This window comes from Aythya ferina (genome assembly GCF_964211825.1).
Source record: "Aythya ferina genome assembly, chromosome: 3".
Lineage (NCBI taxonomy): Eukaryota > Metazoa > Chordata > Aves > Anseriformes > Anatidae > Aythya > Aythya ferina.
In genome coordinates, this window is record NC_140298.1 from 62033392 (window position 1) to 62045673 (window position 12282).

The 12282-nt window shown below is 43.4% G+C and overlaps 1 protein-coding gene and 1 long non-coding RNA gene across 8 annotated transcripts in view; both read right to left on the minus strand.

Annotated features, from left to right (window-relative positions):
- The window catches only part of UBE2J1 (ubiquitin conjugating enzyme E2 J1), a 35589-nt gene that overhangs the window by 17590 nt on the left and 5717 nt on the right, over positions 1-12282 (minus strand). For 2 of the 7 annotated variants that reach the window (XR_014691352.1, XM_084514351.1), the window contains exon 1: positions 7017-7726. The exons of 3 other annotated variants lie outside the window; for them this stretch is intronic. Coding sequence is in view for 3 of the 4 variants with exons in the window: in XM_084514351.1 (XP_084370477.1) it covers positions 7017-7392 (376 nt within the window). In the remaining variant the exon portion in view is untranslated. Of the gene's footprint in view, positions 1-7016; positions 7727-7808; positions 7959-12282 lie in introns of those variants that run through there. 2 more of the 7 variants (XM_084514347.1, XM_084514352.1) reach the window with 2 other exon arrangements.
- Positions 5060-7004, minus strand: LOC311434273. The gene is made up of 2 exons (XR_014691353.1): positions 5359-7004; positions 5060-5253 (listed from the first exon to the last, which is right to left on the minus strand). It is a non-coding gene; the product is annotated as an uncharacterized lncRNA (long non-coding RNA).

A 12282-nucleotide genomic window follows, 5' to 3' on the forward strand; every position in this document is an offset into this window, starting at 1 on the left:
ATGGGAGCAGGAACCCTTACTCCATCACCCATGTTCAATTCAAACCATGGATGTCCCTCTCACTTGTGTAATTACCTATATACAAAGAGGGAGAAAGACTGCCCAAAGTCCCTTTTAACAACAGTGTTTGGTAACACTGCGAATGAACCATAACTCTGATTTACAAAGCCAACTCCATGGATTTACTCACCTTCCTGGTGCTATGAGTGAAGCTACTCTAACCTTCCCACAGAGTAATCTGAATTTCAATTTACTGTGAAGAGTCCTTTTATTTATTTGCACTACCTGACAGCTATAAACGACAGCATAAAGTTTGAAAACTGCACTTCTTACAGCCCAAAAAGCAAACAGACTCCATGGGAACTGGCTGCTGCCAGCCGTCCTCCTCCTGCCACGGCCTCCAGGAGGTGTTGATAAAGCCCTGCAGAACCCACCAGGTCCCGCCGCAGGCAGCAGTGGCTGGGATCCACCAAGAACAACTTGGCTCCTTCATCTGCAATGAGGTTTACCAGTTCATTAGTGAGGAATAAGGAAAAAAGTCAGCCTAGACCAGAAAAGGTCTGTCTGGATACTTCCCTTCACAAGCCGAAGAAAGAAAAGTGGGAGACGGAGCAAATCCCATCAAGAAAAACCATCAGAAGACCAAGACGGCTGCCAGGTGTGGACTGCAAGCAGCTGGGCTGCTGGTAGGCAGGATTCAAAACCATAAGCAGTTTAAAGCATGGTTTGGTTTGTTTGTTTTGAAAACAGAAGCCAGGCTACAGCTATTCTATTTTAATGAGCCTGTGTAGAATATATAGGAAAGAACCTGAAACACTGCTCTACCCTGTGAACATGAAATACTCCAAAATACATCATTTAGCTTTTGTACACCATAGAGATAATTTGCTCATATGAAGTTTTCAGTATTAAACAACCGAACACGTCTTCCGAAAAAGCAGCACGTGGATTTCCACATGGTTGAGAAATGTCAATGCAAGTTGCCCAGATCTGGCTTGATCACCAAGGATTCACCCTGAAAACATGGAACATAATGCTTTTCAAACCCACTAAATTTGTTAAATACAAGTTGCTGTATTCACGAACACTGCCCCTCCTTTGGCTAATGGAAACCACAGTGGAAAAAATGAAAATCATTTCCAAAAGTCTGCCTGCAACAAGTACCCGACACTCATCCAGGCTTCATTAAAAAGAATTGTGATGCAAAGCGCGGCATTTCAGCCCACTTGAAATCACACTGAGTCATCCAAGGAAAAGTTTGGCAGTGGCAATTCTGAAAAATGAGAACATTTTGGCTCCATTCAAAATAAAAATTGCAAACTGTCATCAAGTCAAAAAGCATCCATTGTTTTTGTTTTTTTGGGGGGGATAACAGAGTCAACAAGCAGAATTTGTGTGATGTACACATATACAACTTGATGACTTGCAGCTTTATTTCTGTCAAAAAGATGTGTCCTGGTCAAATCCTGCTTCCTGGGATGTTTAAGCCATCCCACAACTTCACTTCGCCACATACAATGGCTTCTCCTGAACCTGCCCTGAAGTCACATTCACATGCTATTTTGCCCATTCAGAATAGTCTGCACCCGGTAGTCCAAAAAAATACTCTGTACAAAAAAAAAAAAAAAAAAAAAAAAAAAAAAAAAAAATGATCAGCCTTCCTAAATGTAAATATTACTGCTTAAAGAAAGGATGGGATTCGAACATCTGTGGTGTTCATCTTAGATTTGTAAAAATAAGGTGTAATATTCTACTGCTATTATGAAAACACAGCCATAAAATAAAGCAATTCCATCTAGCCTTACAGCAGCCTACTAACAAAGCAAAGCTCTGTATCTAACGAGGTGGAATTTTAGCTCATTTTTACCTTATCAATGAAGGCTACGTAGGGCAATCAAATTGAGTTGATCAAGATCACCATGTGATATTAATGGCAATAATACATAACAATGCAAAAAGTTGTATTTTCACATAACAAAGTCGGCACACTTTTCCTCACTGAAAGTCCAGAAAATGTGATCCAAGCAATTCAGTTCCAACTGCCTCTAACACTTGGATTGTCAGTGAAACAAGTCTGTGTTTGTGATCAGGCTCACATGTGGCAATATCTTCCTCCAATGGATAGCAACCAGTTAATTCTACCCATTTTCAGTTCTTCTGTTTGGGGAAGAAAAAAAATGTACAGAGACAAATAAAGCGAGGACCCAAAAATAGCTGGCATAAAGCTAGGGATCTCAGTCTTTCAAGTTGACTTACCTGATCTGGAAAAGGAGAAATAAAACAATCTAATAGCTTTTACTGCTTCAGGAAATGCTGCCTGCTTTTTCTGTTTCGTTTTTGTCTGATGGCAGCTATAAATATTTTTTCCATTTTTAATGAGATTTAGAGGTCTACACAGGAGAAATACAGGAAAAGCAATCCTTGGTTTTCAACGGCTCTGCTGACCAAGATAGGCAAGGTGTAATTTACTTATCAAATCCAAGTTTTCCCATTAATTTTATTAATAAAAGTCCCATAAAATATCTCTGGGATTAAGGGTTTTAGAACTACTACCTAGAGCCCACTTAACCTGTTAGCAAAACGCAGGCCATTTTCATTCCTGTGTGTCTATTAACACCACCACTACCTACAATGAGAAAAATACCATTAGAAAATAATAAAAGAAAATAGCATTAGCAGAACGAAAGAGCGTATCGTATTTCAACAAAATTGCTCGATGAACTTTAGATGGATGACGTTTTGGGAAAGTCCTTTGAAAACCAGCTGCTTTTCCCACCTGCGTCACCCTGTCCCATGGCCAGGGACCATTCTGTATTTGTAGGGAAAAGAGAAGCCAAGTTGCTAAAGGCAAGCTGAATCTCAGCTAAATGGAAAAATATCAGTGAGGTCAGTTGGCGGTTCCACCGCACAGACACTAATCCTGGCTCATTTTTTACTGCACAATCCAAATTTGTGTGTGTTTGTTAAGTACACAGGATTTCTTGTAAGACAACAACACTCAATGAGCTTTCACATTTTAAGCTACAAAAATAAAAGATCACTGAGTGGTGTGGTCACTAAACAAGCACCGAGAAAGCATTTAAAGCAAAGAGTCATATTTGACTCTTATATCCGGCTTTCCAGGCTGGATAGCTATGAAATACTTCTATGACAGCTGTTTAATATGGACAATCACACTTTTAATCATAGTTTTTAGTGTTTGTACTCTCTAGAAGCTGGTTTATTACAACTACACGTAAGGAGACAGCAACAGGTTCCCACCAGCTACCTGCACAGTGCCAGCGGATAACTGCATGCTACTTGCTCCCTTACAGACGTCATTTTCCTCTACAGCTTAAAATATGCGAATGATCATAGTGAATTAAAATACAATAAAAGGGGAAAAAGGCACAGAAGACAGAGTACCCTGAAATAAAAATTATTCTCCTTTTGCAGAATAGTGCCAAACAGCATCTACTCTAGAAATAAAACTGCACATTACTTACACTTTTGTCCTCCACCTCTACATTCTTTGTCCCTATTCATTTCCCTCCCGTTTTTCTTATCCCTTCTGAGTTCACATCTGTCTTCAACTAGGTTTTTGAGCTCCTGTAAATATTTATAAATATATATTTATATTTTTGTATATCATTTCATAAAAACGCCACTTAACACGTAAAATTTGCATAGCGGTTTGTATAGTCATTTAGCCTTGAATCAAGACCACATTTAAAGTTTCCTAAACAGTAAGCTATGTGGAACTTCTTTGTGACGGGGACACTTGAGCTTTTCTTACATCATCCAAAAATCAAATTCCTGGAAAACAGCTGGCCAAGTCCTTAAACCACGGATGAGGAGAATATACTACGTATTCTGTTTCTTTAATGCTCTTCTCCAACGATTCTCCAAAATTTCCTGCTGCCTCCGTCTATGATGGGACAGCGGACTCTGAAAACTCAACAACAGGAGGCCCTTGCATCAGCCCAAAGCTCATTTACATACAAGGATTTCCAGATTTTGAGTCTTCTAAAATTAGAAAGCCAACAACAGAAGCAACCCATAAAGCTAACAACTCATCCCATAGCACCAGTGACCACCTTATCAAACCTTCATCCTCCAGCGATGAAGGAATTGGCAAAATGAAGAAGAAATTAAAAAGCTGGTCTCAAGCAAACTGCATCACCGTTTCACAGTCATCTCTAACTGAAGCCTACTACAGTTTCAACATTACTCTAAACATCTGAATCTATGGAAAACAATTTCTCTAACTCTATATTACAGAAGTCACGTTCCTCTGTCTAAATAAAAGCAAACGGAGACAATCAGGTCTACTTGCATCACGTGCTGCTTCTGCTACGTTCTCTGTTAGAGAAGTTCCCATTTCATGCTGATCTTTTGAGATAATACAAAGAAGTACCAGAAAACTGAAATGTGCAATTGCAGAACTATAACAATTATCTGGAGGAGACACAGGTTCCCAAACTGCTTTTATTTTAAAACCCAGTTTGACAGCTGCTTTAACTTTTGCTACAATAACAAACGGAAGCACCACTTGCCAAGAAACACCATTTGCCAAGAAGCCAGCCAGCTGCTGTACATCTTCAGGCCCTCGGATACATCCTTCCCAAGGCCCACAAGGTTCCTGCACTCATACAAAGTATTTAAAAGGAAAGAAAAAAAAAAAAAAAGTACTTTTAACTAAACTATTCTCTCCTTGCTCTCATCCTCAGGAAGGACGGACCTTTTTTCTTTGTCTCCCTGGTACAGCACTTTTTCTGCAGCTACATTTCAAAACTGTTCGGTCAACTTAACACAGAACAGGATAAAGTCTATCAAATTTAAAGTGCTGGTTGAAAACACTAAGATCAAACAACATCTTCAAGTTTAATCAAATTTTAATGTCCATTAAACCTTCTATTTTTCTAAAAATCAATCTTTATTTCATTCACAGAAGAACTTAGCAGCACAGCACCCACCGGCTATTTCCTATTGACTGGTTGTTATGCACAAAGAACTGATGCACGCTTGGCGGCGGGGAATACTCCTTACTTGTCAAAAATATAGACTAGAGAGAAAAGTACAGTTCATCGGAAAAGCATTTATTTACCCTGCAGCAAGCACAATACAGATGATGGCTAAGAGGATCACAATCTAGGCACGCTGTGTTCCCTGCATGCCTGGGATGCACAGGCACTGTCCCTGGGCAAATGCAGGACGTACGTATGCCCCATTTGCTCTCCGCAGCCCCACCAGGCAGCCTTGAGATAAAGAAGTCTGCTAAAAACAAATAAAAACACACTGAAAACAAAATATCTCTGTTCTTTGCAGGCTCTGTGTGAGTAGCTATTCATAATTCCTCACACATCTCAGTGCTAATACCTGCTAAGACGCCTGGTAACATCCCACGTGAAAGAGGAGGCCGAGGAATCCTGTCGCTACGAAAGCACGACTACAAGATTTGGGGTCTGCCCCGCAGCAGCCTGAGGGTCACAGCGTTTGAAAAAGCCAAGCGCTTATTCCAAATAGGTGTCTTACAAATTTCAGCAACAGGGCTGTTCCTGAAGCATGGCGAGGATGAAGTCTGTGCTGTAGTCAGCCGAGCTTTAATACTGCTAGGAGAGGTTTATCGGCCATACGGTAGCAGGCCGTATACATTGACTAATCCATTGCGGAATCCTAAAGACAGAAAACAGCTTGCCCTTTTAGAAGTGCCAAGAATAGATATAAAAATATGAAGCAAAACCTTACAAAGCTTTGCCTTGCTGAAGCAATACAAAGACCCCTGAAGTACAACGTGTGCAATTCTTCCTCTTCCAAAAATTAATGGTGGGAGTAGAAAGTTTCAGGTGAATGTCTCTGTACCCCTTTGCCCTAAAAGGGTGACCAAGAGAAGTCAGCATCCCAAACCCAGACCCTCAGCGGTCACACCACACAACCCTGGATAAGGCAGAAGTGCCAGAGCACCCACAGCGCTCGGCAGAGAGGCAGCAGGTGGGGAATAACTTGATTTGCCTCGTGGAGAGACACCATCTTGTAGATGCGCTGGGATGAGCTAACATCTACTGGAGAAACCCTGATGAGGAAGGAGATGAATATATAGCCTAGCAGCAGCCAGACAGCAGGACAAAGCTGTGTAGCAATGGTGTTCTTTACATAGTCTATCTGGAAGCATATTTGTTCACAAACCCAGTCTAGCACACCTACTCGCAGAAGAGGTGCCCACGCAGCCACGTATCATCACTGACGAACTTCAGCTCGTGTCACAGCTTTACAGCAGAATCTGGCTTCAGAAGATCAACAAAAGCACAGGTTTCTGCTAACAAAGTTTTCCTATTTAAAATGTTTTTCTCTAATTGTACTCAAATTTTTTTTAAAACTACCATAATTGTTAAAGTACCATACTAAATGCTGAACGCTGTAGGTGGTATTTGCTCTCTTTAAAACTACTGAGCAGGCAGAAGTCACCATCTGGAATCAGAGTTTGCTCAAGTCCAGAAAGAGATTTCAACAGGCAAAGCCTCTCCTGCAGGTACAGAGCAGTTAGGTTCTGTCACTGTTTGAAATGGTAGACAGGGTGGATTTGTTATTAAGTATTTCAGTATGTTTACATTAATTAAAGCCACTGTAAGATTACGGCATTCTACATTTCTATCTTCAGCCTTCGGTTGAACGGGCAAGTGTAAAAATGGATATTAAAATGCACATTTAACAATAACAGATCTGTAAAACAGATAGAAGCATTAAATAACTGCATACGCGTATCTACCTGGTTAGCAAAAAGAAGTGGTAGGCTAAGGGCAAGAGCTGTATACAACCCAGTCAACTTTTTAAAGGCCAATAACAGTTGAAGAAACAACATTTATTCTGAATCTTTTGGGTATTGAATACCTTTTTCCTGTATTTTTAATGAAAGACTCCAACATGTTAAGTGAATATTGAAGTGTTTTACAAAACAAACTTTGTATAGACTTTGTATAGACCTTCACCGTCCATATGCCACAGAGCACATCTGACTCGGGGAAGTGGTATTGACCCACCGTATGAATCATTTGCCTGTCCCAGGCGAGGATTGTTTGCCGTGGAGCAGCACAGGTGGCGAAAATCGATTTCAGCAAAGGGATTTCTGCTTTGAAAACCAGAGGAGCTGGTACCAGCGGAGGGGAAAAACTCTCCCCAGTGAACCCACGCGTGGGTTGTGCCCAGCTGCCACGGGCACACCACGCAGGTCACCGCCACCGTCCCCAGTGACGTGGCACACCAGGGGTGGTGAGGGAGTTTGGGTGGCCTTGGCAGCCCCCACAGCCACCATGCCCAGCATGTGGGAGGCAGGGAAGGGGGCACCGAGCCTTCCCCTGGGAACAGCGCGGTGCTGGATAAACGCGAGGAGAGCACCGCTTGCTCCGCGCTCCCCATCGCCCGGTTATGCAACCTGGGCGTGAGGAAGAGGAGGAGGAGGAAGAGGAGGAGGAGGAGGGAGGGGGCAGAAGACACACTTTAGCAACAGGTCGGCCACCCGGGAGGGGAGCTTGCTGTGGCAGCAAGCCTGCTATTGACACCGGCCGAGCCCCTCCCCTCCTCGCAGCGCGGCGGCAGGGCTGCGGGACGGAGCCGCCAGCACCTGCAGCGGGCAGGGGGAGCACGGGCAGAGCCCGGCCCCACAGCACCGGGCTGCTGGGCTGGGCCGGGCCGAGCCGAGCCGAGCCGAGCCGGGAGAGGAGATAAAGGAGAGGAGATAAAGGCGAGGAGGCGGCTGCGGCACGGCCCCGGCTCCCCCCCAAGCCCTTCGGGCGGTCCCCGCTGCGCCGCCCCGGCGCTGCCCGCGGCCTTACCGGGGTTCTTGAGGTTGTAGCGGCCCTCCATGGCGGCGGGCAGCGCAGAGGCAGCGGGGGACGAGCGACGAGGAGGAGGAGGAGGAGGAGGAGGAGGAGAAGGAGGGACGGGAGGAGGAGGAGGAAGGCAGAGCCCGGCCCCGGGAAACTCCCCTGACGTGGCAGCGGCCCCGCCGTGGCCGCGGAGGGAGGCACCTGCCTCGGCAGCACCGCCCCCGGGCTGCGGCCATAGCGCCTGGTGGTTTTTTTTTTTTTGTTTTGTTTTGTTTTGTTTTGTTTTTGTTTTTGTTTTTGTTTTTATTCCTCTGGAAGGAAGGGAGAGGGAGGTGGCATCCCTGAGGTGGCACAGGGGTGTTCAAGGAGAGGCTGGAAGTGGTGCTTGGGGACACGGTCAGTGGGTGACAGTGGTGGTGGAGCAGGGGATCTCGGAGGTCTCCTCCGACCCTAATTAATGGCTGTAAGGAGCCCAAGGACCTCATAACAAGAGCAGAGTGGTTTAAAAAACACTTCCAGCCCTCACAGGCCCCACCAACGCCTCATCCAGAAAGATTTAGCTGTAAGATTTACTAGCACCACGTTTGCTTGCTTACCACGCAAGTCTAAAACAGTGCCACGCACCAATTAGTTTAGGCAAGAATTACCAGCAAAAGCAAAGCTCGGCCTGATGGGCAGATCCCCCTTCCCATGTCACAGGGCCAGAGGAATTTTTGTTTGCATCTACAATTTTGGTCTGTCAGCTGCCTGGTAACAGCCACAATCCACTTGGGATAGCACTTGTAACAACTTACAGCTAAGGAAATGCATACCAAATTAAAGAGTTCATGTTCTCAGCAGTCTCAGTTTCACTTTAATTCCCTTCGAATGAAGAAACATGTCTGAGCTTTTACGTGCTTGTCTTCAACAACATGAGCTTGACACCCTTGTTTCTAGTTCAGAAATTCTCCTTAATTTTGTATAGGCTACTTTTATATCCCTTTCTTCCACATGAAACTAATTTTTGATGCGTTTTGATGTCATAGTTCTCTTTTCCCATTTCCTTCTTTGCTTGAACAGCAACAAAAAACAGTTGTAAACCAAAATAAAGTTGCATACAGATAATGCAGAGAATAACACACAGTTGCATACCTCCTCGCACTCTCAGCATTGCAAAATAAGGTGTTACACCTCCCTTTCCTGTTCTGTTGTGCAGTGACATTGTGGTAAGAGCAAAAAATAAAAAAAAAGTAACCTGACTCCATCTTACTGAGTAAGTGCATTTTCAAAAGGGAAATGTGAACTTCCTTTTTACAGGGGGAAACTCTACAAATAACGAGTAAATGACGTGTAGCAGAAGGGAAGGAATGGCTGTGGGATTCCCTTGTACTCCAAAAGCACCCCATGGGATATTTAGCAGCCAACAAGTCTCGGTGACATCTCAGCTTTTCTCATTAACGACGGCTGACACAGCTTCCTGAGACAGTGAGCTGAATGCCCTGGGTGTCACGTTTAGGGACCATTTTGGTCATTTCTAGCTGCTATGTCCCGTCTTTCCTCACTTGCCCGAGCCACCTTGCTGTGCAGTGGGAGGGCTCTGGGACTCTCTGGGACTAAAATCTTGCCCTGCCTCAAAACAGCAGTATTATTTTGCACTCAGAAATCTGGAATTCTCTGTAAAAAGAATTCGGGATCTACTTTGATAGGAGGTATTTCAAATAATGGCACAATAATGTGAATAATGGCATCAATTGAGGAGTGATACATCCTAGAGCAATATATAGAGATTATAGAGATATATACTAGAGCAATACAGAGTTCAGCTTTCTCTCCTGGGCTCTGGTTTTGAACCTGGCAGCGATGTAATTTTATATATTTCGAAGAGGAAGCACCTGTAGCTAACATGAAACAGGGTTTTTTAGCTCAAAATAGAAACACGGTCACTATGACTACGTAGCAGCTAAACACTATTGAAAATAAGCTGAACAGACATAAACGTGAAGTAACAGAAATTCACTGACGGGTTGTATGTTTTTTCCATTTAATTAAGCGACATCACGGCCTGTTCTGGCGCTGGGCAATCACGTGAAATCCCACAGAGCCAGCAGCAGGAGACTGCTTTTATTTCCAGACGTATTACACAGCTAGCAGTCTGGAATGACAGACAATGAATGCTGCCAGGTGCCACGGTTTTGAAATCCCTGATACCTGCGAGGCGGTGTTGTAACTCAGTGCACGGACAGAAATCTGGGGCTTAGCTCCCCAGCTGCTTGTGACAGACTGGGAGCAAGCAGTGCAGGGCTCTGGCACAGTCAGTGTTGCCAACACAAAGAGTCAGCTTCCCTCCTCTTCCTTCATGTGACCACCAATGCCCTGTCTCCGTTTGGGTTTGTGTTTTCACCTCCCTTTTGTTTAGGCTTTTGCACGGAGGGGCCATTTTGTTCTGGAACATTTTTTCTTAAAACAAAACGCCAAATATAGTAGCAAAACTGCAGTCGAATCCCACGCGCTAACAGCACTTCACATAAGGCAGCTTGTATATCCTGTCAGATGATCTAACTTGGTGAAAAATTAAACATGCTCAGCTGAAGCGTATGGAAACTGAAAGTTTGCCTGACCACTGCTACGACAAATATTTCCATATTTAATACTGCGCTAAATCCTTGCAGACAGATTTTATACAACCCTCACCAAACTGGTTACAGAACAGCTAGAATAATCAGCTTTGACAAGTCAATATATTAAAAACTGCTTGGCTTCAGTAAATCCTTACAGTGAGGCACGCCCTCAGTTTGACAAAAGAGCCACCACTAATTTCTAAGATGTATTTAATTTCTAGTTTCTAAGAAAAATGTTTTTGCTCATGTTTCTAAGTACTTTTCTGCAGCTGTGAAGTACTGAACTATTTTTCTTTTGGATGAAAGATGCTGAGATGGCCACCTAGCTTCAGAGCAGAGGAACATACCCTTCAGTTGCAAAAGATGCTACAGCATTAACGACAATCATAACACATGATAAAAGGCAGAGTTCTTCAAATGCAGCCATTCTTACTCTGAAAGAAAGAGTGTAAATGTGGGCAGAACTCCCCTGGACAACTGCAGATGATGGATAAACATTTCTGAGACTACCAGAGGCTCGTTGTATGGACAGTGGAGAGAACCAGGAACATCTATAGCTCAGTTAATCCGACCAGAAACAGATGTTAGATGTTGATCCAGTGAGTAACACGTTAAAAGTTAATGGAACCGGGGTTCTTCGCATTATACAAAGGGGGCTTAGGCAGCCTAATGCTATAGATAGTTAGGTATCTTCACATGTATGCATAGCTGTATATGATATATATAGCTCCCTATATCTGATACAAATGCATTTCCCTTCAGTTTAGAAGAATTACAAACATTTAACTTATTTTTACCTGTAGGACTCCTGCTGAACTAACGTTAAAGGGCCAAGAAGGGAGTTCAGCAACTTGGGATGGGGATCACGAAGTTCTGCATGCGGAGTTGGGGGAAGATGGACTCCAAGAAGTGTGAGTTACTCCTGATGTCTCTCTCTCTTGTATATTCTTGTAGATCTTAGGGAATTAACTGGCTAATATGGCATTAAACTATTATTTATTTATCTGTGCAGGCCATGTAACTGTGTGAGGTAAGCTATATTTCAAAGGCGTATACTGTACATTAAATGAATGCTTAAAGCCAGTTCGTAGTGGTTTTTATATGCTTTGTATGCTACCTCATAAATTCAGCTACAAATCATTTCTTCTAAAGAAAGCCTCAGATCACAGAGGAAAATATAATAGTCCTTTGTGTGAAGCATTCATACCCTTCTTTCACAAACTCTCAAAACGTAGACGAGTTTGCTTCATTTATAATGCTACCCCTTCGATGCAGACAGTTGGCTGCAGAATCAAACGCTAATGGAATTAAGGAATATAATATTCCTGTGTCTGCCTTAACAGTGGGAACTGCTATGACTCACTTGGAGGAGAAATCATCATTGTGCTCCTTGATGACTAATACAGCCTTAGCTTTTAAATCCTTTCCGTGAATTCGGACCTGGTAAATCGGGATACCAGCGCACCTCCTCCTCGCTGATAAAACGAGCGTAGCGTTGTGTAACAAAGTGCCCTGTAATAATTACACAGATGCACTGAACTTCTCAGGAAAGCAATTACTGCCTTTTCATCGAGCCTAGTTCTAAAACAACTATCTCACAAAACTGGTGGCTTTGCCAACTGATTTTTAATTAGCGTTATTTCAGAAATGGAACAAAGAGAATGAGGGAAGAATTTACCAGATCACTGTAAGCACTCAGGCAAGCAAATGCCTGATGAGGATCATCAGTGACGAGTTTGTGGAGGATCTTACAGTAGCCAGAGACATCAAAATGAAGATGAGACATCAAAATAAAGGCATGCTGATTGCGTTATCACCTTTTTGTTCCCCTGAAGAACGAGATGTATCACACCTGTCACTTCACTCGCTCCCCACTGGCACCA